The sequence below is a fragment of the Anolis carolinensis genome, chromosome 3 (genome assembly GCF_035594765.1).
Source record: "Anolis carolinensis isolate JA03-04 chromosome 3, rAnoCar3.1.pri, whole genome shotgun sequence".
Classification (NCBI taxonomy): domain Eukaryota; kingdom Metazoa; phylum Chordata; class Lepidosauria; order Squamata; family Dactyloidae; genus Anolis; species Anolis carolinensis.
In genome coordinates, this window is record NC_085843.1 from 197,099,749 (window position 1) to 197,126,200 (window position 26,452).

At 40.5% G+C, this 26,452-nt stretch overlaps 2 protein-coding genes across 5 annotated transcripts in view; one reads left to right on the forward strand and one right to left on the reverse strand.

Annotated features, from left to right (window-relative positions):
- Window positions 1–1,305: 1,305 nt before the first annotated feature.
- On the reverse strand, window positions 1,306–25,552 carry tex36 (testis expressed 36). 3 transcript variants are annotated; one of them, XM_062976062.1, is made up of 4 exons: window positions 19,917–20,683; window positions 16,334–16,465; window positions 9,784–9,861; window positions 1,306–3,735 (listed from the first exon to the last, which is right to left on the reverse strand). In XM_062976062.1, exons 1-4 carry the CDS (start codon window positions 19,965–19,967, stop codon window positions 3,649–3,651), a joined length of 348 nt encoding a protein of 115 aa, XP_062832132.1. In that variant the 5' UTR covers window positions 19,968–20,683; the 3' UTR covers window positions 1,306–3,648. The 3 variants fall into 3 exon arrangements, with proteins under 3 accessions (XP_062832132.1, XP_008104961.1, XP_016847709.1); XM_008106754.3 differs by lacking the exons at window positions 1,306–3,735; window positions 19,917–20,683 and adding exons at window positions 6,401–6,937; window positions 25,434–25,552; XM_016992220.2 differs by lacking the exon at window positions 1,306–3,735 and adding an exon at window positions 6,401–6,937 and having other exon boundaries at window positions 19,917–20,640.
- Window positions 22,954–26,452, forward strand: part of edrf1 (erythroid differentiation regulatory factor 1) — a 46,704-nt gene continuing 43,205 nt past the window's right edge. For both annotated transcript variants that reach the window (XM_008106753.3, XM_008106752.3), the window contains exon 1: window positions 22,954–23,116. In XM_008106753.3, coding sequence (XP_008104960.1) covers window positions 23,030–23,116 — 87 coding nt within the window. In that variant the 5' untranslated portion in view covers window positions 22,954–23,029. The remainder of the gene's footprint in view (window positions 23,117–26,452) is intronic.

Below are 26,452 nucleotides of genomic sequence, written 5' to 3' on the forward strand. Positions count from 1 at the left end.
CGCCCCCCTGAAATTGCGCCCCCCACCCCCAAGGCCCCGCACATACCTCTGGTGGCAGTGGCGGCGGCGGCGGTGGCAGCGGTGGCGGTAGCGGCGGCAGTGGCGGGGGGCGCGCAGAAGTTGAGGCTTCACCAAGGAGGAAGGCAATGGCCCCCACTGCTGCCTCCGCCCTTAGCGAACGGGGAAGGCCTACAGAGGCCTAGGTATTCTCACGAAGTCTCGCGAGTCGTCGCGAGACCACGCGAAAATACCTACGCCTCCATAGGCCTTCCCTGTTCGCCGAAGGTGGAGGCGGGGACCATCGCCTCCCTCCTCAGCAAAGGCCTCATCAGAGGCCTAGCTCTTCGCCGAGGAGGGAGTTGATGGTCCCCTCCGCCGCCGCTGCCTCCCTCCTCGACAGCGCCCCTCCCTTGATGTGCGCCTGACGCGGTCACTTCAGTGGCCTCTACGTTGCACCGGCCCTGAGTATAGTACAGTATAGTACAGTTTTAAGTATAATTCAGTTAACAGGAAACCAATAAGCAATATACCTGTATGCTAAATACATGAAGTTTGTAAGTAAATCAACTGTGTTAACGTTTAATGATACTACTTATTTTTCAGTCTTTTGAGAGCATGATTTAAAACCAATATATTTTACCAAAACCAAAAGGGTCACGCTTCCAAAAAGCTTGTGGAGATTGAGTTTTCCCAATATTAAAACAATGTATTATCGAAGGCTTTCATGGCTGGAATCACTAGGTTGCTGTGAGTCTTTTGGGCTGTATGACCATGTTCCGGAAGCTTACTCTCCTGACATTTCACCCACATCTGGTTGAAGTAGTCGGCGGTGCCTTTCATGTTCCTTGATTTGTGTTTGGGCGCTGCGTCTAGTGGTCCCTATCTAGAATTGCCCACATCTGCATGGTATACAGTAGACTCCTGCAGAGGTGAGAGGATCCCTCTTGTCCTTTGCTGAATGCAGCATTTGTTGGATTTTCTTAGTGGGTCTGTAGATAGGTTGTAGGTTGTGTTTCTTCATGAGCTTCCCTATGCGGTCAGTGGTTCCCTTGATGTATGGCAAGAACATAAAAGGCACAGCAGATTACTTCAACCAGAGAAATCAGCCATAGCAGAGCACTTTATGAACACAGCATATTATTTGAGAACATTGAAATGCTGGACCACTCTAACAACAACTACACACCAGGCTACACAGAGAAGCCAATGAAATCCACAAGCATGTTGTCAGGACCCAGGGTGCAGAGCACCAATAACCATGCACAGAGACCAGAATCTATCTAATATCTTTATTAAAGGAATATATAAAGTCAATAAAAACAAGTGAGGAATATAGTTCAGAAGTAGACGTTTCAGGAAAGGTCAAAAATAGTCCAGGAAATCAATGTCCAATATGAGATATTAGAGTCCAAAGTTATAATCCAATAACCGAAACACACACTTTGCCGAGCAAAGTGTGGGGAAATGACAGGGTCCTTTAGTCCAATGGAGCTTGATAACAAGGCTGGAGAGCAAACTAGATTCTTGGCAAACAAGGCTTGATTCAAGGCAACAAGAAGCAAGGAACAAGAACAGGGTCCGTGGCAAAATCCGTGGCGAGGTCCGGGAAACAAGGCAGGACTGGAACGAGAACAAGGTCCTGGAAACGAGGAACTGGAGTAGCGTAGTCTACACACGATCTCACTCCTGAAGCTGACGAATTGACTCCGCAAGGATCTCCTTGCGGGTAAACACCTATATAGGATCTTGCTTTCCCGCCAAGGAACACTTTCCCTGGGGAACAAGAAGTGAAACCCATACTATGTCCAGATGCATGACTCCTTAAGATTTCCCAAGGGAAACAGGCTAATTGTCTGGCAGCGATCCTGGCGCTTCGGCGATTCGCCTCCCTAGCGCCTCTATCTCGATTATAATTATCCCGGCGAGAGAACGGGGGAGATTTCTGCCCAAGGCCTGTTTGGCTGACTTCTGGAGGGCAAACATCCTGCAGGTGCAAGGGCTCCAATTCTGGCTGAAACGGTGGGAAACCAAAGTTTTCCTCTTCGTCTGCCACAATAGTACTTGGAACGGGACTACATGGCCCATGAGTCATCACACATGTGGACAATTTCAACAGACAGGAGGAAACCATAAAATGAACAAAATCTGGCCACTAGTATTAAAAAAAAAACTCTAAAATCAGAACAGTAAATAAAGAACAACACTCTGAAAACAGAGAAATTCCAAACATAAAACAATCAGGGACAGCTAACACCTCCAAACAAAGAATTCTCCCAGTCAGGAAGAAGCCAGGCCTTGAGGCCACAGGGCCATCAAATGCTAATCAAGGTGATTAATTACAACATCCACACCTGCCTCCAACAGACAAGAGTTCTTTTTCCCACCCTGGACCTTAAACAGATATATAAATCTCCCTTGCCTAGTTTCTAACATACCTCACAACCTCTGAGGATGCCTGCCACAGATGTGGGCAAAACATCAGGACAGAAAGCTTCTGGAACATGGTCATACAGTCCGAAAGACTCACAGCAACCCATTAAAATAATCATTAGTGAAGGGTAGAGTTTGTTGGAAAAAATGATGGAAACATTGCTTTCGGGGTGCATTCAATGATTAAACCATTTGTTCCAGGTGAAAAGGATGTTTTTCTAGTTACTTTAAGAAGTAACTTTATTATCTGAGTACAGTGATGGACCTGATGGGCATTTCCAAGCAGCTGTATATGTGTATTATTCCTAGTATGCTGAGAAAATTATGGTAATTCACTGGCCAATTCACATTTGAGTGCCTCAAATGTTAGGCTGGTTTCAGGGTATATTTTACCTGCTGATTCAAAAAAATGACATCACTTTCCCTCCCTCAGCTCTAGTTTTTGAGATACAGAACATATGCCATATACCACTGTTCATCTGCTCGCCCATAGGAAGTCATGATAACCATATCAAAAAGCCAATGCAATTTTCTGAATTCGCACCCCAAATAACCCAGGAAAAGGCCTAAAAACCAAGACACAAAGAAAAAAAAACTTTTTTTGGTTGTACTGTGTATGAGACAAGTAATTCACAGGACCAAAATTCAATTGGTGGATTCTCTTCATAAAATACTTGAAAATCATTGTATGTATCACTTGGCATCAATTGTGTAATTCATTATAAGAGCAATAGTCATATTGTCAGCTCATTATACCACCATTTTAAATCAAGGGAGATGATACATTTCACATCATACTAACATCTCCAACCCTCTCCTATTCCTCCTTTGCAAATTCAAGACATTTAACTTGCCAGCTCTCATGAGATCAAAATTCACTTTACTTTTCAGTGTACAAAGAGCTTCACATTACTGATCTCACTAATCATCATGGAGACTTTTATCTAATAAACAGCAATCCCAAATGATTTTAGAAATGCATCAGAGTGGGAAAATGTTTAACCGATGTAGACTTAGCATTTGTAATCTTCATAATCTTTTCTTGCTGTTGGAAAACACAACTAAAATTTGCGAGATTCTCTGGCAACATAAACCCAAGATAAACATTACAAATGTAGCAAGTATGCAGTTCTTTCTTCTGTAGGAGGACCAAGATTGCCCTCTTGAGTGTGACAAACAGCATGGGGCGCTTCACAGATTATGTGATTCGCATCCACTTTAGTTTGGAATCTGCTTGGGGATGAAACTGTTGGCTAACGCTGTGGAAATTCTGATTCGGTAACAGACAGGCTGCTTCTTTCTGCCCTGAAACATAAAATCACTTTCTATTAATGAAGTCATGCTCTTGGCTTTGCTACTGTTTAATGATGTCGCTAATTGTTTTGCATTTCAACACGTTGTGGAGCAGCATCCCAAGCAACTCAATAGGGGGCCCTTTGCAAATAAAATCATCATGATAATTATTTCAGTATTTGTTGAGGAAATATATTAAATTATATTGGAAGCTTTCCCTAATAACTTATTTTTTCATAGCATTTCTACTATGTATTAACCTCACAATTTAGGAATTGGAATCACAGCTGTGATCTTACCTCTTGATCCATCCTAACAAAATTATGAATGCAAAATATACTAAACCAGCATTCATGTCATCAGTCGGTGATGAGAGCATAATGTAATTGGGGTGCTTGTTCGTTGCTTGGGGATTTTGAGCCATGAACAATTTTGGGGCGGGAGACAAAATGCATTAAACCCTTAAAGACTGCTTTGCTTCGGTATCCAGGATACTTATGAACACAGTATCTTTCATCTCACCAAGGGTCAGGCTAAATGGGACAAATGGAGGCTCGAATCCAGCATATGGAAGGCCATAGGTTCCTTTGCCCTGGAATGCCTTCTTTGCCTCAGCCTTCTCACAACAAGAAAGTCATCCTCAACCTCAGCAACATGGAGTGGACAAAGGATTAGAGGAAATCCAACCTCAAATAGGGAAACAAGTCATCCAGGATTACCTGCCGCTCTAAACGAATTCAAGTCCCCAGGACCAGATCAACTACATCCAAGAGCACAGGTCCAGTTCACGGTCCCTTAGACTGTTGAGGGGCCAGACTACGATGAAATAGTCCAAAATTAGGATTGTTGTTGTTGTGTGCCTTCAAGTCATTTCAGACTTAGGTCAACCCTAAGTCTAAAGTTTAGGACAGGGGCCAGGTAAATGACCTTGGAGGGCTGCATCCGGCCCATGAGCTTTAGTTTGGGGACTCCTGTCTAAGAGTATTGAAGGAACTAGCAGAAGTCGTTTCCGAACTACTGGCAATAATCTTTGAGAGTTCTGAGAGAACAGGAGAAGTCCCAGCAGATTCGAGGAGGGCAAACGTGGTCCCTATCTTCAAGAAGGGAAAAAGGACGACCTAAACAGTTACTGTCTGGTCATCCTCACATTGATACTGGGCAAGATTCTGGAAAAGATCATTAAGGAAGTGGTCTGCAAATGCTTAGAAATAAATGTGGTCATTGCTAATAGTCAACATGGATTTATCAAAAACATGTCATGCCAGACCAATCTGATGTCTTTTTTGATAAAGTTACAAGCTTGGTAGATACAGGGAATGCCATGGATGTAGTGTATCAGGAGTTCAGTAAAGCCATTAACAAGGTGGCCATGACTGGCAAACAAACTAGTAAATTTTGGGCTACGCAAAACTATGGTTAGGTGGATCTGTAATTTGTTAGGTGAACAAACCCAAAGGGTGCTCACCAGTGCACCTTCTTCATCCTGGAAAGAAGAGATGAGTGGAGTGCCGCAGGGTTCCGTCCTGGGCCCGGTTCTGTTCAACATCTTTATTAATGACTTAGATGAAGGGTTAGAAGGCACGATCATCAAGTCTGCAGACAACACCAAATTGGGAGGGATAGCCAATATTCCAGAAGATTGGAGCAGAATTCAAAACAATCTTAACAGATTAGAGAGATGGGCCAAAACTAACAAAATGAAGTTCAACAGGGACAAATGCAAGATACTCCACTTAAGCAGAAAAAATGAAATGCAAAGGTACAGAATGGGGGATGCCTTGCTTGACAGTAGTATGTGTGAAAAAGATCTTGGAGTCCTAACGGACAACAAGTTAAACATGAGCCAACAATGTGATGCGGCGGCTAAAAATGCCACTGCGATTTTGGCCTGTATACATAGGAGCCTAATGTCTAGATCCAGGGAAGTCATGTTACCCCTCTATTCTGCCATGGTCAGACCATACCTGGAATACTGTGTCCAATTCTGAGCACCGCAATTGAAGGAGACGTTGACAAGCTGGAATGTCCAGAGGAGGGCAACTAAAATGATCAAGGGTCTGTAGAACAAGCCCTATGAGGAGCAGCTTAAAGAGCTGAGCATGTTTAGCCTGCAGAAGAGAAGGCTGAGAGGAGACATGATGGCCATGTGTAAATATGTGAGGGGAAGTCATAGGGAGGAGGGAGCAAGTTAGTTTTCTGCTGCCCTGGAGTCTAGGATGCGGAACAATGGCTTCAAACTTCAGGAAAGGAGATTCCACCTGAACATCAGGAAGAACTTCCTCACAGTGAGAGCTGTTCAGCAGTGGACCTGTCTGCCCCGGAGTGTGGTGGAGGCTTTTAAACAAAGGCGGGATGGCCATCTGTCAAGGGTGCTTTGAATGCAATTTTTCTGCTTCTTGGCCGGGAGGTTGGACTGGATGGCCCACGAGGTCTCTTCCAACTCTGTGAGTCTATGATTCTCTGAATGCAATAGGGATTCCCCAACTTATAAATGCCCTTAAAGATGATCAGGTATATAATGGGGAATGGACTACATAAACAGTGGTCATTGTGAATACCTTGTCACAAAGAGGAAGGTGGTTTATGTTTCCAGATACTCCATAAAATATGTTGTGTTTACCAGAGTACCATGTGAGTAACTAATTTTACACTGAAGGCAACATAAAACATCTTTTGCTTTTCTATGTACATCACTCCTTTAATTACACAGCTGTATAAATTCAACTATTCATTCAGTTCCTGGAGTTTTAATGTCATGAAGATTCTTAAAATGATTTTATATCTATAAAAGTGTGTGTGGGGAGGGGGGGAATACAATAAGTAACATTTGCTAATCTTGAAGAAGCATACTGTAAATTCAAGTTGTAAGTTCTTTTGAATTCTCTGCACAGTCTAGCTCTTGTTTTGGTGGTAATGGTTGCTCAGGCCCAGAGAAAGGGCTCTTCTTAGGCTTGTCAGAAAATTCAGAATCTGCATAACTTTTTGCAAACCACATGCATTCCTTGTCATCCTTAGGCTTTAAAACAGATCTAGCCACATGGCTTCTGGGAAATCGCCCCACAAGGGGTGGTTTAGTACTTGGATATTGGACAAATGAAGTTTGATAAATTGTGCGGTCCCCAGTACTGCTGGCAATAGGTTGATGAGCTTCAAAAAGGAATTTATTTGAATGGTGTTGATTCGTCTCTTGTTGAAATTTCCTTAGTCCCAGCCCCTAAAAGAAGAGAATAGAAACTTACAATTCGGGATGCTTTGTTATTTAAAGTAGCTAATAATATTATTTACTGTGTTACAGAACAGCCTGTGTGATAGACTATTGATAATAATTTATAGATACTGAATATCTGAAGGTGTTATTGTTATCTGATACAGGTTGGGTTTCCCTCAACTGAAATGCAGTAGAGTCTCACTTATTATCCCTTGGATAATAAGGAAGTGTGCCGTTGCGCCTGGGGCTGTACTCTTAGTGAAAGAGGCATGGACGTGACATCTTTCCCCAGGGGATTGCTTCTTGCCCTCCTTTAGGGAAACTGGAACTCCCAAGGACCAAAACACTGTAGATAACTCAAAAACTGGGTTTATTGTTCACAAAGGGGGTAAAAGAAAATATACATTATAGTCTTTGATTGTTTAAGTCCGTGGAGCTTTTCCAGATCCCTCTTTTTCTGGCTGTGAATGCCGGAGCAAACTCAGCCTCAGTCCAATGACCTATATCTGAAGACAGAGTCTTCCTCTGTTGCCAAAGGACTGATATGAAGGCGCTTGAGACTCCTCAACGTTGTTCAGGTTGGCCCTGAACATGAAGTGTGAGTTCCAAGGGTAAGAACCTCAGAAATGGTGCTGAGAGGTAATTTTTCAAGGGCTTTCAGAGCCAAGTCTCTCTCTCACGTCCATCTGGTAGAGAGCTTGCTGGTGGAATGAAAAGGAGGAAACGCAGTCCTACTCCAGGAAGAGGTGGAGCCAAACAGTTTAGCTGAGTGAGCAATATAACAGGTACAAACAACATTGATTGACAGATATAAATAACCAATCCAACTACATTTACAGGGTAAGGGCAAAATCAGGCATGATACAACTCAAATCTTGCAACTTACAGTTTGACATATAGATGGCGCCACTCGCGCCATCACAGGAGGGATTAAGGAAAAGCCTATTAAACATCAAATTAGGTTATGATTTTACAAATTAAGCACCAAAACATAATGTTATACAATAAATTTGACAGAAAAAGTAGTTCAATACGCAGTAATGTTATGTTGTAATTACTGTATTTATGAGTTTAGCACCAAAATATCATGATAATTGAAAAAATTGACTACAAAAATGCCTTGGATAATCCAGAACCTTGGATAAGCGAGTCTTGGATAACTGAGACTCTACTGTACCTGTATTGCATTTCAATATTTTTTTCGGAATTTTGGAACATTTATATTTGCTTAGACATACATAATGAGATATCTTGGAAATGGGATCCAAGCTAAAAATGAAATCATTCTTAAATGTTTCTTAAATCAGGTTTGGCCAGAGTGGATGGTCAAGACACCCACTATTGCCACAATTCAGAAGTGGAGCATGAAAACACCATTGCAGAATCCAGGGACAGTTTGAAGCAGCAATGCTTTTGATCGGCCCCAGATTTAGGTGCCTGTGTAGATAGGCCCTATGTGTCAGTTTCTCAGGACCCTTCCAAACAGCCCAAAATGCAAATTGAACCAACATTAAAAAATACTGGTTCAAGGCTCACTTTGCAGCCACACACAAGGACGAAACCCCGCCTCATTGGTGGGGGAGGCTAGACATACCCGCCATGGCAATGCACTGTCAGCATGACGAGTGCTACCCTATCCTCCCTCCCCTGTTACACCAAAAAACAAAAAAAACAAAGAAAAAGCTTCATTACCATTGTTGGAGGCTTCCCTTTGTGCTGAGTTATGACACAATACTGCTTTGGAGTCGGGACAGGGGCTTCGCTCTCCAAAGATCCATTGCATTATCCCTGATCACTTCATCACAGACAGTAAAATCAAAATTTCTACTTATTTAAGAAATGGCAACCCACAGTGCCCTTCAAATGATGCAAGCTTAAACTGTGGGTGAGATATTTTGCCATTTCCCCATATCACCAATGCAGAGACTTGGGGAAAGAGTAAATTTAAATCCACTTCCTACAATCGCCAATGCAAAGGCTCTGGGAAAGATGCGGGTTAATTTAAAACCACTTCCTAGGATCCAGGGTGATTTTTTTAAAAAAAAAAGATAAATAATTGAAATCCTGGAAGAAATCTCAGAACAAATGACCCCAGGGAAAGTGCCACCGTAAGAAAGATGCCTTAAATCTGCTTCAGTGGACAGGTCTTGAAGGGAGTGCTGCCTTAATGGATACCTGTTTTTAAAAATGTGCTGGTATCCTTGAAATGGAAGAAGTCATCACCTGCCCATGTGATGGGAATTAAGTGGATGGTTGAGTTAGAATCGGGAGGAGGCGATCTTAGTGTGATAGGAGTGAGTAAATTCTTCATCTTCTTTAAAGACAGAGCCCCATAAAACTCCACCCTTTCCCCTGCTTTTCCTTGTTTTCTCCAACACCACGTGATGAAGTCCTGAGCAGGATAGAGGTACAAGGAAGGCTCCAACAATGAGAAGAAGGCTATGATTGTTGTTTTGGGATCAAAATGGGGGACAGGGAGGGGAGAGTGGCACTGCCATCCAACCTCACCGGGCTGCCTGAGCACAGGAAGCATGTGATGTCTCTCTCCACAGACCCCATACCTGCAAAGATCCGGATCTTCCAAGAAAATCCTGATCCTTTCAAGTATTTTTTTAACCCAGGAGTAAATCGGATTAAACTGTTTTCCCCAGTTTCAAAAACATTAGCCTGGATGCATCATTTGGACACCCCAGGCTAATCCGTAATCTATAAATTTGAATTTGTCATCAAATCTGCTGTCATTTGGAAGAAAGACACTTAAAAGGGAGAAATCTGTGAGCTGAAAGATGTACAGCATCCAAGCAGCACAGGGCAAACATTCTTAAAAGAAATAGCCTAGCACTAATACTTACAGAGTCTAAATATTCTCCAACATTGATCAAGCAATGTCTATTGTCATGAATCGAAAATGGGAATGTGCTTCCTGGTTTCTAAAATGAGAAACAAGAAAAATTATGTTTATACAACAGAAGCATAGTTTCCATATTCTATGAAATCCAAAATTATATCCATACAGATGTTCTTAGATGCCACATGCTCCTTTGTAAGCATTCTGTTAACATAGAATACAAATGGTTTACATTTCACGCTGAAGTTATAAGAGAATTTAATCTCTCCCAATTATCTACACACTTACATAAGCACTCAAACTTTTGAATCAGATAAACTTTATATGTATATGTACACTGATTATTAGACAAATATCAAGATTTCTTTTAGTGACTCACTACTGAGTCCACAGCTAATAAAAGCTGAACTTCAAGAGGAACTTATAATTGACTCAACCTAAGATTTATGAGCTCGGTGCCACCCACTGAGAAGATGCTATATATTATATCAAATTACAGAACTATATATTTAAAATGGCTAAGTCCCAAATCTAGAAAGCGTGTGAACACATGTTAAATTTTATTGCTTTTAGTTTCCAAGTTCTGGTCTCTTGAATTAAGCAACAGCAAAGAAAACTAGTCTCTAAAGATTTTCTGTGATCCAGTCAAGTATAAGCCAGACCTTTCCCTCAACCCTAACAAAATGCAAATAAAAAACTAGACACTTGTAATTTAAGGCTCATAATATATAACATAGAGAGTACCAAATGGCCAAAGATTGCATCCTCTGTGGCAAAATCTTTCATTTTAAAACTAAAATGCAGAACAATATTTTTAAAATATCTAAATGCAGAACAAAGGCTCTATTGAAAATTCATCATGAACTGAAAGGCTACATCTATTTTTCGTCTAATCAATGTTGTTGTTTTTTTTCCAATATACAGTAGAGTCTCGCTTATCCAACGTAAACCGGCCGGCAGAACGTTGGATAAGCGAATATGTTAGATAATAAGGAGAGATTAAGGAAAAGCCTATTAAACATCAAATTAGGTTATGATTTTACAAATTAAGCACCAAAACATCATGTTATACAACAAATTTGACAGAAAAAGTAGTTCAATACGCAGTAATGCTATGTAGTAATTACTGTATTTACGAATTTAGCACCAAAATATCACGATGTATTGAAAACATTGACTACAAAAATGCGTTGAATAATCTATAACGTTGGATAAATGCATCATGTGTTCGTATGCATGATGTGTTCTGCGTACAAGTTGAATAGGAAGGGTGAGAGTATACAGCCCTGCCATACTCCTTTCCCAATCTTTTCCCAGTCTATTGTTCTGTGATCTATTCTTACTGTTGCTACTTGTTCGTACTACAGATTCCTCCGGAAACAGACAAGGTGACTTGGTATCCCCATACTACCAAGAACTTGACACAATTTATTATGATCCACACAGTCAAAGGCTTTAGAATATGTACACAGTAATTGAAATAAATGTGTACAGTAATTAAAAGTGAATGTAGAGAAATAAAGACAAACTTAATGTAACAGAATTTTATATTTCTGCTAAAAAGTGATTGTATTGTAATTTTTATTTAAAGCATTATTCCTTTGATTTGTTTGCTGGTTGCTTGAGAGTTCCGGTTACTTGTGTATTGTATTTTTATACTGCCTTCATTTAGAATGAAATCCAAAGTGATTTACATTACCAATAGAAAAAAGTATGGCCAAATTAGCTAAAAGATGTGAGCCAGAGCAGCTAAACATCTGCACTGTTATGAAACTGAAGAGTTTCATATCAAAGAAGAGACATACTTTTAAAACTGAATGCTGTCTTTATATTTGAAGACCCAGGCCCAAGTTCCCACTGAACCATAATCTTAACTCACTGGGTGACTTTAGGCAAATGGTTTCTTCTCAGCCTGATATACCTCATTGTGTTGTTGAGAGGACAAATTAGGCAAGAGGACAGCTATCTATATCACCTTGAACTCCTCAGTGGAAAGGGTGAATATAAATGTAATAATAAAAATGATATCACCAGGGCCATCTCTAGGTTTCAAGGATACTGCTAATATGATGTGACAATCTTATTTCCTATTCAGAACCGTCAATGAATTTTGCTAATGGACGTTCACTCTATTCAGCAAAAGAAGGATGCTGCTCAGAGAAACTTCTCTTCATTTAGTTTACAGCCATAATACTATGGACTCATTAAGAAAATGGCATTTGATGCTACGGCAATTTAAGAAAATGATTACAGCCACACTTGATAAGACCAGAGGCCCTGTTAATTTATACACGTTATCAGTATACCCATTCTGTAGGCTTTTCCAGATGAGTATGGAAATTTTTCCACATTCTGAACAATCGCCAAGAATTAGAAGGTTAAAGGTGATTTTTGTATTTAGCTGCACAAAACTGATAACATTTGCATATGATTTGAATAACTACTGCAAATACTAAGCCACAGATGGCAAACAGATAAAACTGTTTTGTGATATTCTTAAAGTTAAATTGCTAGTATAACCTTTAGGGCGGGGGTATAAAATATTACCATAGTAAAATAATCAAAAGGGTAAACATAAATATGGGCTGCTTTAAATCTCCACTTTATAGATTGCTTTGACTTCTGCCTGTATTTATTTATTTGCTCATGAGATTTATTAGCCACTCTTCAGCCCAGGCCCTCAGCACAGTTTATGGAGAAGTGAAAACAAAAAACAAAAAACCAATAGAATAGCATACAATAAAAATAACTACAAATCAACGTCACAGAAGAGTAGAATAAAATATAATCATAAAACAAAATAGACTGACAGTGGCACAATCCTATACATGTCAATTCTGATGTAAGCCCCATTCATTTTTGTGTCGCTTACCCAGAGAAGTGCAGCTTGAACAACCTAAAACATTGGACCCTGTGATGAGAAAATCCATAAGGATGACACTCTTTATATGATTTTTTAAAATTGCTTTTAATCCACTTTATATTATTACAGCAATTGCAGACACATTTTAGACATAAGAAAGAAGAGAACATGAGGCTAAAGAAGGGTGGGAAGGACAGGATTGACACTTCCTAGTAAGCCATCTGTCCATTTTGGCCAATGCTTAAAATAGGCTAGTAAGCCATTGGTCAACTGCGGTCTAGTTTGTCTTTAACTGTTTCTGTGTGCATTTGCTTTTGTTCTTCACATGATTGAGAAATATTTATAAATCATTATATCCCTTTTATGATGGAGAAAAACTGGCATTATCAGAATAAGCAAGATCCCATTAGGTGGCATATGATCTCACAAGAGCACAGTGTGTGAGAGTTTGCTTGACTTCAACAATTTTTCGAGTAACTATTGGAAAAGGCTTTTCTTAGGTTTAAAAGAAACCGGAAACTGGCAATGGGTCACAGCTGACAGTTTCTAATCCCCCCCCCCCCCCATGATGAACCATTCTCACTGTGAGATTAATTAACTTTCTTGGAGGGAGTACTACAGTATTTCCTTTATTGCATCACATAGTTCTTACAGAATTTCAGAAATGGTTTCGAGTACAGTTAAATTATTGACTCAGGAGTGAATTCACTGCATACATAGGCAGAGATACAAAGAGTTGTGAAAATAGCCCTACATGCCGAAAGGATATTTGATGATGATGATGATGATGATGATGATGACAACTTTATTCTTATACCCTGCCACCATCTCCCCAAAGGGACTCTGGGCAGCTTACATATGGGGCAAAATGCCCACAAAACACTAAAAAAAATACAAGCAATCAGTTAAAGCAAAAACAGAATTAAAATAAGAACATAAAATATAACAATCTAGATAAAACAGCAGAATATAAAACAGAAGCATATAGAAGTGACTCCACAAAACAGTATGTTTAAATTATATGCATTCAAAGTAAAGTATTGATTTCTTAGAAGTGAATCAAAATTTTGTCGTAAGCTTGAAGCAGGGAACTGTTAAAATAACAATTGTAACAATTGTCATGTAAAGCGTCAGGGAAAGGTAAAGGTTTCCCCTAATGTTATGTCTAATTGTGTCCGACTCGGGGGTACGTGCTCATCTCCATTTCTAAGCCGAAGAACTGGCATTGTCCGTAGACACCTCCAAGGTCACGTGGCCAGAATGACTGCATGGAGCACTGTTACCTTCCCGCCAGAGCGGTCCGAAATGCTTGGGAAGTGTTCGACTTGGGATTTTGTGATACGAAATCCAGCATATATATCTTGTTTGCTGTGTCATACTGTGACTTTGTGTCAATATTAATAATAATCTTTTATTTATACCTCACCTCCATCTGCCATAGGGACTCGGGGCGGCTTACAAACAACACACAATGGTGCCATACAACATATAAGATGCTATACAACAACATGTAAAATCAATAACACAGTAAATAAAACCAACATATAGGATTAATAAAAGCAACCTCTAATAAATAGAGACAGTAAAAATATGGCCATAGCCATGATTAAAAAATCCATACAACGATTCAGCATTTCAATATTCTCTTAAGATATAAGGCGCTAATATAATTGGCAATTAGATTGGCAGCTATCTTAAACAGTGTGAAAAGCCTGCTGAAAGAATCAAGTTTTTAACTCTTTCCTAAAGTGCTGTAGTGTATGGGCTTGCCTAATGGTACACTGTACTTCTGTAGTTATACCATGTTGATTGCAGCAAGAGAAATCACTTGCATCTATTAAGCCACGCAACACACCTGCATGTGGACCCTTGTTTTCTTTACACATACATTTACCTCAATCTTGGTGTTGATCCTTGCAAAAAGTCACCCAGTTTTCTGTATATCTTAACAAAGGTGTCTCCACTGAAGCTTTATCGCCCATACTTGTTTTCATGACAAGCCCAAATTTTCAAAATCCAGTTCTCACAGGGACAGAAAGTGAGGTGAAATCTTCTGAACAGCAGGAGCACAGACAGCAAGACAAACACCACAGAGGTGTTAACCTTTACCTATGCTATCCAAAGCTCAAGAAAAAATATATTTTTGGCTGGAGTTACACTTTAAAAATGAGCCTGTCCTGACTTACAAATTTAACATAAGAACAACCCTACATCACCTATCTTATTAGTAACTTGAGGAACACTTGTATAGATAAAGGTAAAGGCTTTCACCTGACATTAAGTCTAGTCGTGTTCGACTCTGAGGGTTGGGGCTCATCTTCATTTCTAAGTCGAAGAGCCTGTGTTGTCTGTAGACACCGCCAAGGTCATGTGGCCGGCATGACTGCATGGAGCACCGTTACCTTCCCGCTGAAGCGGTATCTATTGATCTACTTACATTTGCATGTTTTTGAACTGCTAGGTTGGCAGAAATGGAGCTAACAGCAGGAGCTCACTCCGTTCCCGGATTCGCACTGCCAACTTTTTGGTCAGCAAGTTCAGCAGCTCACCTGCGTGTGTATATATATATATATATATATATATATATATATATGCCTCTATCAAGACGTTGGGAACATTTGGTACTTTTAACATTTTAGCTTACATGCCCATATGTGCCAACCATAATGGTGCTCATATATTTTATATGAATTTCACAACATATAAGCATAAAATTGTATTTAGCTTTCAGAGTGGGCTAGAGTTGGCGAGAGCAGGCCTGATAAATTTTTACGTGATCCTGGATATTAAGATATATAAAACAGGTATTAAAATTAAACATTTACTGATAACAAATCAGCGTTGGCAAGACTTGCTGAATAGGCTGATTTTCCTTTTTATGAAGTACAGCTGAAGCATCTCCTGCAGAGTCCAAAGTAAAAACATGTCTTAGGCCCCTTCCACACTCTCATATAATCCAGATTGTCAAAGCAGATAATATAGATTATCTATTTTGAAGTGGATTATATGAGTCTACACTTCCATATAATCCACTTCAAAGCAGAGATGGCTATCTGGCCACCCCACAGGGTGTGATTTTGGCCCCTGTCTGACCCCCAGATGCGAGAGAAATCAAAGTTTTATACACGGATTCCTCTCACATTTTGGCCAGTATGGAAGGACCCCTAGTTATGTGTTCTTCTTTCTTAATACATTTTTGCCATCTTAATCATATTCTGATCTTACTTGGCCACAGATGTCCTGATTTTCATTTGTGAAATGTTGTCGGATAGGCAAATTTCTTTGTTTGTTTAGATGCAGAGCTGTGGCGTATAAAATGACTGATTCTGAAAGGGTTGTATAAAGTACTAGATGAGGAAGGGGGGAAATTTAAAAAAAGCCTTACATATAAAAGTATAAGTTCACTGCTGACCAAAAAGAAACAGGAAAAATTACCATAGAATGTAAATTGGAGAAAAAAATCTTAAGGTACTCAAATAAGAAGTTTTAGATTATACTTACTGTGGCACTATACTGTATGCAAGTAATAATGCTACAAAATGCACATGATAGGACATAAAGGTATGTTTTTTTTTAAGTGCGGTGATTTTAGGGTTTTTTACTTTGTGTAGTTCATTAGACTAGCAAGAAAGTAAATAATCACAAACGTTCAACTCAAATGGCACAAATAAATTCAAGAAAATTTAGGTACCTTTTCCCGAACTTTGTACATCAGTGGCAATCTAGTGTCGATTTGGTGAGTAGCTTCTGGATTTAGTATCTGTTTTTGCATAGCAGCTGTAAGAGTTTCGGGATATAGTGGGAGGTTTCCATGATGTGCAAACTAAAGAAAATGAAACATTAAGAAAAACAGAGACAAAAGGAAAACCTACTTCAAAATGTAAAAACCCAATTTTATTTTTTATTATTTGTATTACAGCAACACCTAGAGGCCTCATTAAGAAGCAGATTTTGACTAGACTTTTGCTCAACAAAGAGAAAAAAGCATTTTCTATTAAACAGAAAATGTCCCATACTTCCAGAGATAATATGTAGATAATATAATTTTGTAGATAATATAATTAGGTGGATGAAAAGAAGAGAACTCTCAATACTATGATAATAAATAGTAATAAATGATAAAGCAGGACATTATAGAAACAGTCCAGTTAGAGTTAATGGGGAAGAAGTCTTAACAAAGAACAGCCTTTTTCCTGAAAGTAAGAGCATAAACTATCTCTGAAATGATTTGTGTTTTAGGGTGACAAAATGTTCTCAGCTTCAGGATGAAATAAAGTACAAATCCTAGAAAACATACTTTTTTGGATTACAATATGTAACACAATTTTTGTTCCTGGGTTATAAATGTCATTTCCTAATTGGTTCTATCATTTAAAAAAATGGGGAAAGTTATTTAAACTGCAAAACTTTGTTTTTTGCAACACATTTTGCTATAGTTTTTCAATGAATATCTCATAATGTCTCAAACAATTCAACATAGTTTGTGGCCACAAAAATGAAGTTTCTGAAGTACAACAACTACTTTCAAAGTAAGTACCGCACATTTAAACAGGAAATAACACTTACAAACCAGGAACAGAAAAGTTTTCAAATTTTGTTACAGTTTTGTTATAGTTCTTGGGATCCCATAGCAGCATGGCTACTGACTGGGATTCTGAAAATAGTAGTCAAAAAAGTAACTTTCTCAAGATTGGGAATAACTGTACTAAAGCTCACTGCATTTTCTTGTGTCAGTGCAATTTAGGATATTCAAAGATTGTAGGGCTCTTCTGACCATTAAGTTACTGCCAGTCGAGACAGAGGTAATGAGGCATTCCCTTGGCAAATGAAAAGCAAAGAATGGTGAATTAAATCGTAGGGAAAAAATAATTGGAGCAGTAATGTAGTCCAGGGACGTAGAGGAAAAAAAATATTGAAATGTATGAAAGGACAGGGTTATTTTTTATGTAAAACCACAGTTTGTTCTTAATAAAGCAAACAAAACGTTAAAATTATTAAACAGATAGATGAGGTCCGATTTTATTCTGAATTGATTGGCTGATTCACATTTGTGTCTCTACGTTATTTCTGATTTACTATGGCAGACTCTCCCAATTAAAATAAATTTAAAAAAAACACTTGGAGAAGGAGGGTCTTTTGGACAACATCAACATTTTATGTTGCATTGACTTGATGCTATTAGTGGGTAATATATAATCAAGTTAGGAATAATATATTGTAGTTGACAATCATGATATTGTATCATGTTTATATTATGTTCTATGTAGAATTTAGCCCTGATTATTTCATATGATATTTTCATCCTTTTCCCAAGGAATTCATGTTTACATATCTATTCTCCTTCCCTCTCATTCTCCCAATAGCACTGAGAGACTGGGTCAGGGACGTACATTTATCTTTAACGATTTTGAGATCATAACATCTTGCTCTCAAACTATATCACATAGGCTAGTAAAAGGAAGGAAAAAGTAGGTGTTCTTATCACATTCATGTTTACAGGCACAATTACGTAGTCTGCAGTACTTGAAATTAGGGGCTGACAATTCCATGTTAAGGTAAAGGTTTTCCCCTGACATTAAGTCCAGTCGTGTCCGATTCCAGGTTGGTGCTCATCTCCATTTCTAAGTCGAAGAGCCAGAGTTGTACAAAGACACCTCCTAGGTCATGTGGCCAGCATGATGGCATGGAACGGTGTTACCTTCCCGTAGAAGTGTTACCTATTGATCTACTCACATTTGATGTTTTCGAAATGCTAGGTTGGCAGAAGCTGGGGTTAATAGTGGAAGCTCACTCCACTCCCTGGATTTGAACCACCAACCTTTTAGTCAGCATGTTCAGCAGCTCAGCGGTTTAATCCGCTGAGTCACCGGGGGCTCCTTCCATGTTAAAGTCATCCTCTTTTCATAATTTAGAAACAGGATATTTCTTAAGATTTCTGCTGGTACGCTGTACCAGATCCTTCAACTTTATTTTCTTGCTGCAAATGTTTTCAATCATAGGACAGGCTGCCTGTCAATCATCATTAAGTTTGGTTCCACCCCTTGTTCAGGGCTCTGGGAGAGAAGGAGCCATTTTTAAGTCTGTCTCTCTTAAGGAAGCTAAGCTATAGGACGTAGACCAGCTCGTCCCGTAGAAAAGCTTCATATTTCAAGAACATCCTGGGATATAGAACATCCAGGGATAAAGAACATCCAGGGATAAGGAACATCCAGGGATATAGAACATCCGGGGATATAGAACATCTGAGGAAACAGAAATTCCAGGGGAAAAGTCCCAAAAGCTCTGGCTGAGAGCTTACAGCCTCTCAGCCTCACAGCTCCTGAGGGAAACAGCCCTAAGTTTCTAAAGACTCAAAGAGAACAGCATCACAGATCCACGGAACCCCAGTTGAAACATCTACAAGCCTTGGCTGGTAGGTCCACTCGATACCCAGACGCATTTGGAGTCAGCAGTGGGTCCCACATCAGCTAAGCCCATATTGACAGACAGCCTGGGAGAGGTTATAAGAGGGTTTTCACAATTATCCAAAGCCAATTGCCTGTCCCCTGGGGACAAGACTCAAAGGGCCAACAGTTTATTAAGGAAACCTTGAAGTATTATTTGACTCCTTGAAGATTTATTATTTGTTCATCAATAAAGACCTTGTTATTTCATTAAAGATTCAATAGGTCATCCTTCTTCAGGAAAATTCCTCAACAACATTTCTTTAGGCACCCTGGCTTCCTGCTGGGCATAAAGTGTATGTCCTATACAAAAGACAATCAGTTACAGGCCCAGCGCGTGACAGAACAAGATTATTTTGGGGTGACAGGGCATGTATAATGAACAGTGGGTCTGATGTATCTACAGGGGGTTGGTTCAAGGAACTTGTGCAGATTGGGTGATTCATGCCCCATATTATCAAATGCCAGTGACGTGAACATACACAGTTCGGTGTGTCCATAGCCATGTTGCTGCCACTTAATAATATGGGACACAACGACCTATGCTTGGTTGAATTTGTGGATCAAGAGCCATGTAGGCTAACAGAACAGCCCTTTCTGAAACAATATTATGCTGTAAAATAAATATCCTTGTGTATTTGGTCGCTGTGAGTTTTCTGGGCTGTATGGCCATGTTCCAGAAGCATTCTATCCTGACGTTTCACACACATCTGTGGCAGGCATCCTCAGAGGTTGTGAGGTCTGTTGGAAACTCCTGCCTTCAGTGGGATCATAGGAGTACTGGCGCATCTTTGCCCCTTCATTTCAACTACCCAGAGAGTGCCCTCTTACCCAGATGCCATCCAGAGCCGTGCTGGGGTTGGCCCGCTTCCCTTTGGGCATAGTCTCTTGCCACTTGGAACTCAACTCCACCAGCAAGATGGAGAAAAGAGGGGGCTCTTCTGCCACTGGATGGGACTGAGGAAGACCTGGTTGCCATGGTCAACACTACCTCCTTTCCCTGCATCTTCAGGACAGCATTCCAGAACCTTTGCATTAGTCTCTCCCATTGGCTGGCAGGCAGGATCTGATCCTAGAGCTTTCCAAACATTTCATGTTGGTGACACACTTCTTAGCCATGCATCATTCCGTGACACAGTAATTCAGTCTTACTAGCATAAGCTATCTCCTTATAAGAAATATGGGCATGCATAAAATGTATGTAACACAATTTTTGTTCCTGGATTATACACAACATTACCTAATTGGATCGATCATAAAAATGTGGAAAAAGTTTATTAAACTACAAAACTTTGTTTTTGCGGGACATCCTGCAGCACATTTACTATAGTTTTTCGATAAATATCTCAAACCAATTAAACTGAGTTTGTGGCAGCCACAAAAATGAAGCTTCTGGAGTCGAACTTTCAAATTAAATACCACACAATTAAGCAGGAAATAAGACATTCGAACGAGGAACAGAAATATTTTCAAATTTGTTATACAGTGTTCCCTCACTTATCGCTGGGGTTAGGTTCCAGGACCACTCGCAGTAAGTGAAAATCCACGAAGTAGGGACACTATATTAATTTTAATATTTATACATTATTTTAGTAGTTATACACTATTTTAAGTCTTTATCAAGCACTCGTGTGTTGATAAATCGCCTCCTTTTCCTTCTGTTGCCGCTTGGGCTCCTTTTCTCTCCCTTTGGCTTCTCCTCCCTTTCTTGGGCTGTAAATTGTAATTTTTTATAATAGTCTTTTAGAGTTTATTGAAAAACCGCGAAACAGCAAATCTGCGAAAAGTGAACCGCGAAGCAGTGAGGGAACACTGTATAGAGTTATATGGCAGTGTAGTTTTTGCGGGACATTCTGCAGCACATTTTGCTATAGTATTTCAATGGACGCTCCAACCTCCCGGCACATTATTTCAACATGCCAGGAGCTCTTGTCAGAGGGGCCTGAGCATGCCACCAAGACCCTCCGGTAAATTTAGGCGCAAAATAGGGGGCTGAGAGGGAAGGGTGGGGATGCCACCCTGGAGACCGAAGAATCAGGATTGCTGTGGGAGTCAATCCCCACAGGCCCAACACCAAAACAGATCCGGACCTTTCAGTAAGGTCTAGATCAGCGATTCTTAACCTGTGGGTCCCCAGATGTTTTGGCCTGGTTTAGACCTTTTGAGGTGTCAAATTAATCCAGAGTAAACTGGGAAGCCTGAAGCTGGATCTACACTACCATATAAAATCCAGATTTTCTGCTTTGAACTTAATTATATGGCAGCAAAGACTCATAAAATCCTGTTCAAATCATATAATCTGGATTATATGGCAATGTAGACCCTACCTGAGGCCCCTTCTACACTGCCCTATAATCCAGATGATCAAAACAGATAACCTGCATTGCCATATGAAACCCAGACTATCTGTTTTGAACTGGATTATATGAGTCTACCATATTCAGTAGAGTCTCACTTATCCAACACTCGCTTATCCAACATTCTGGATTATCCAATGCATTTTTGTAGTCGATGTTGTCAATAAATCGTGATATTTTGGTGCTAAATTCGTAAATACAGTAATTACTACATAGCATTATTTCATATTGAACTACTTTTTCTGTCAAATTTGTTGTATAACATGATGTTTTGGTGCTTAATTTGTAAAATCATAATGCAATTTGATGTTTAATAGGCTTTTCCTTAATCCCTCCTTTATTATCCAACATATTCGTTTATCCAACGTTCTGCCAGCCCGTTTATGTTGGATAAGTGAGACTCTACTGTAATTCAGTTCAAAGCAGATAATCTGGGTGTCAAATGGCAATGTCGAATGACGCACCAGCACTAACAGAAAGAGGCCCCTTCAATACTATCCCCAGATCTGAGGACCCTTCCACACAGCCATATAACCCAGAATATCAAGGCAGAAAATCCCACAATATCTGCCTCCAACTGGCTGGAATCACTGGGTTGCTGTGACTTTTCGGGGCTGTATGGCCATGTTCCAGAAGCATTCTCTCCTGACGTTTTGCCCACATCTATGACAGGCATCCTCAGAGGTATATTGGAAACTAGGCAAGGAAAAATTATATATCTGTGGTAAGCCCAGGGTGAAACAAAGAATTCTCCCAGGCAGGAATCAGCCAGACTTTGAAGCTTTTCAATGCTAATCAAGGTGATGAATTCACACTTGCCTCAAGCAGACAAGAGTTCTTTCTCCTACCCTGGACTTTCCTCCGATATATAAGTCGCCCTTGCTTGCAACCTCTGAGGATGCCTGCCATAGATGTGGGCAAAAACATCAGGAGAGAATGCTTCCGGAACGTGGCTATACAGCCCGGAAACGTCACAGCAACCCAGGCCCATATTCCTTCCATCAGCGCTGCCTGGGCTTCGATTGTTTATGGGCTCTTCCACACAGCCCTACATCCCAAAACATCAAAGCAGAAAATCCCACATTTTCTGATTTGAAGTGGAATATCTGGCAGTGTGGACTCAGATAACCCAGTTCAAAGCAGATATTGTGAGATTTTCTGCCTTGATATTCTGAAATATAGGGCTGTGTGGAAGGGCCACATGGCAGTGATTCCCAAACACGAGTCTTCTACGCTTCTGGACTTCAACTCCCAGGAGCCTCAGCTGCCTTCTTCAATTACTAGGAATCCTGGGAATTGAAGTCCAAATCACCTGGAAGACCAAAGGAAACAAGGCTACACTTTCCCAGCCCTCTTCTAGGTATGTATGCAAGCGCTTTCTCAAAAATCTCGCGAGTGTTGCTCCACCGCGGCGAGAGTTGTGTGAGAAGCGTTTCGAAGAGCCAACGAAAGGCAGGGAAGGAAGGGAGGGGGCGGGGATTAGCCTTTTTTTTCTGTCTTCGAGCTTTTTCCGGCTGTTTCTAGGAGGCGGAATGTGGCGAGAAGAGTGGACTTCCGGCAGCTGAGCCTGAGGCGAGAGTCAAGCGAATGGGGGATTCCAGGGAAGCGGGGGGTGAGGCGGGCGCCGGGGCTTCGCCCTCGCCGCTGAAAGGAGAGCCAGAGGAGCCCAAACAGGTACCGAGACAAACCCTGGCTTGCTGTCAACGAAGGAGAGGAAGGGGCACCTGGCTGGCAACACTGTAGAACTCATGCAGTTCGACACCACTGGGTTACTCTGAGTTTTCCAGGCTGTATGGCCATGTTCCAGAAGCATTCTATCCTGACGTTTCGCCCACATCTGTGGCAGGCATCCTCAGAGGCTGTGAGGTCTGTTGGAAACTAGGCAAGTGGGGTTTATATATCTGGAATGTCCAGGGTGGAATGTCTGTTTGAGGCAAGTGTGAATGTTGCAATTAGCATTGAATAGCCTTTCAGCTTCAAAGTCCAGTTGCTGCCTGCCTGGGGGAATCCTTTGTTGGGATGTGTTAGCCGGCCCTGATTGTTTCATGTCTGGAATTCCCCCGTTTTCTGAATGTTATTTACTGTCCTGATTTTAGAGGGTTTTTTTTTTTAATACTGGCAGCCAGATTTGTTCACTTGTATTTTGTCCACTTGCCTAGTTTCCAATAGACCTCACAACCCCTGAGGATGCCACACACCATTGTTGGGAGGTGTTAGCTGGCCCTGATTGTTTCATGTCTGGAATTTCCCTAGTTTCCAGTATACCTCACAACCTCCGAGGATGTCTGCCCAGGGCTCTAGCCAAGGGGAGAGGTTAGGGGTTAACCCCCCCCCCCATTTTTCATTAATTTTACTCATTAATTTTAACTGATTAACCAAATCCCTATGAGTGTCCATTGAAGTTTATCGATTCAACCTGATTTCTAAATTATTTTGAATTATGGAACTACAGTAGAGTCTCACTTATCCAACATTCGCTTATCCAATGTTCTGGATTATCCAACGCATTTTTGTAGTCAATGTTTTCAATGAATTTTGATATTTTGGTGCTAAATTCGTAAATACAGTAATTACTATGTAGCATTACTGCATAATGGACTACTTTTTCTGTCAAATTTGTTGTATAACATGTTTTGGTGCTTAATTTGTAAAATCATAACCAAATTTGATGTTTAATAGGCTTCTCCTTAATCTCTCCTTATGATCCAACATATTCGCTTATCCAACGTTCTGCCGGCCCGTTTATGTTGGATAAGTGAGACTCTACTGTACTCCTCATGATTTGCTTAAAAAAAGTTTCAAACCCCCCCCCCCCCCCCGAATTTTTTTTCTGACTATGGTCCTGTGCCTGCCATACATGTGGGCAGAACATCAGGTGATATTGCTTCTGGAACATGGCCATACAGCCCGGAAAACTCACAGCGACCCAAAGATTCCAGCCATGAAAGCCTTCAACAACCTCCTTAACTGCCATAGTTCAGTGCTGTCCAGTTGTGGGAACTATCATTCCAAAAGCTCTTTGGCCTTCTCACACCTACTCTGGAGCCTCCCCAAACTGCAACTTCCATGATTCTATAGCTTTGAGCCCTTGCAGCTGAAAGTGCTATAACACTGCATTAAATCTAGTGTAGATGCAACATCAGCTTTAATGAATGACCCTTCAATGCAATGAATCACACTCAATTTCAGGCATAAATTGGCATGAACTCAAACACAGTTTCTCTGTTTTGGTATTACTTCAGCCCTTTCACACACACAAATGTGATTTTTAAAGTGTCTCTACATGGATTTGTTGTCACTTCTTGTCAATATAATATTTCTATTTATGCATTAATGGCACTGTGAGTTTTAAAGTCAGTAAGTAAAATAATAATAATAAAAACATTATTTTTGTTCTGCTCTATCTCCCCGGGGGACTCAGGGCAGCTTCCAACATACAAAAAGGCAGTATTGGACATTCCATAACTTATTGCAAAACATAACTTACTGCATAAGCTATTGGAACATAACTGCACCCAGTCTATGGACACATATTCTTTTGGCAGAGGTGAGCCTCCGTGAATATGTAGAGACCACCTTTGGATAAACACTAGTTAAGAAAAGCATGACCTTGTTAGAAATCAACTCTTTTAACAAGTGATATTCACAAGCATTTATGTAATAGCACACAGGTAACTTCAGCTGTTAAACTGAAGAACCATGTCTTTAGACTGTCAAGGGTAAAGACATGCCACTAGAAAAATATATTTGGTTAGCAGATTATGGTTGTTTGTTTGCAGTTGAAGTTGGTCAAAAGATATACACTTCCTTTAAACCTCTTAGTTAAAATATGCACTCAGAGATAAAGCAAGGTCTTTTTAAAAAAAATAACATATCTTGTATTAATTCACATTTCTTAATAAAGTTCAGTTACAGATAAAATATAGCTCTTCTCTCGTGTTGAGAACACAGTGTATCAATAGTCCATAGTCTTTAGTATAGCTGTACTCACTGAAGTCCATAAGCAAATATTGAAGTCTCTAAACTGACTTCTCCACTGAAGTTGAAATAGCAACTTGTATGCATTCACCTCCTCTGAGGTGTGATGTAAGACATCTGCTCCCATTGAAGTCTAAACAGATACTGAATACAAAATGGAGTCTTGAGTCTGCACATGCTCAGTATAATCACATGTCTATAACTCATCCCACAACAAAGAATCAAATCAACATATAGAATACAGCAGGGGTCACCAAACCTTTTAAACAGGGGGCCAGTTCATGGTCCCTTAGACCCTTGGAGGGCCAGACTATAGTTTTTTTTTTTAAAAAAAACCTAAGAACAAATTCCTGTGCACACTGCACATATCTTATTTTGAATTTAAAAAAAATCAAAATGGGAACAAATACAGCCTCAATGTTAATAGTAATCATAGTCATAATAAAAATAATAGAGAGTTGGAAGAGGCCTCTTGGCCCATTTAGTCCAATCCCTTCTGCCTTTCTGCAGAAAAGCACAAGCAAAGCACCGCTGACAGATGGCCACCCAGCCTCAATGATGGTAATAAGGAGGAGGAGGAGGAGGGTTGGAAGAGACCCCTTGGGCCATTTAGTCCAACCCCCTTCTGCCTTTGTGCACCAAAAGCACTAGCAAAGCACCCATTAATAATTAATTATTTATTTATTAAATAATAAAAATAACATTATAAACAAGCAAAGCTTTGGAAGACATGCACCGAGCAAGGGAGGAGGCAGGAAAGGCATGTGCGGCACAAGTGAGGAGGCGGGAAATGCGCACGCCTTTCCCTCGGCCTGTGCGCCCCTTCCTCGACAGCAATGGGAAAGGTGCATGCGGGGCAAGGGAGGAGAGAGACGCACATGCCTTTCCCTCCTTCACGCCACATATGCCTTCCTTGGCGGCAACAGAGGCGGAAAAAGTGTGTGTGGGCCGAGGGAGAAGGGAAAGGCACAAGCCTCCTCCGCACCGCACACGCCTTCCTCTGCGGAGGAGGAGGGAGATATCACCACGGGT

Excerpts from the sequence above, each read along its gene's own strand:
- tex36 (XM_008106754.3), bottom strand. The coding sequence starts at position 25,547 with ATGGGAGCAGATGTCTTACATCACACCTCAGAGGAGGTGAATGCATAC. Across the intron at positions 9,862-16,333 it reads TGTACAAAGTTCGGGAAAAG|AAACCAGGAAGCACATTCCC; the intron begins GTACCTAAATTT and ends TTCTCATTTTAG. Across the intron at positions 6,938-9,783 it reads TTGGAGAATATTTAGACTCT|GGGCTGGGACTAAGGAAATT; the intron begins GTAAGTATTAGT and ends CTCTTCTTTTAG.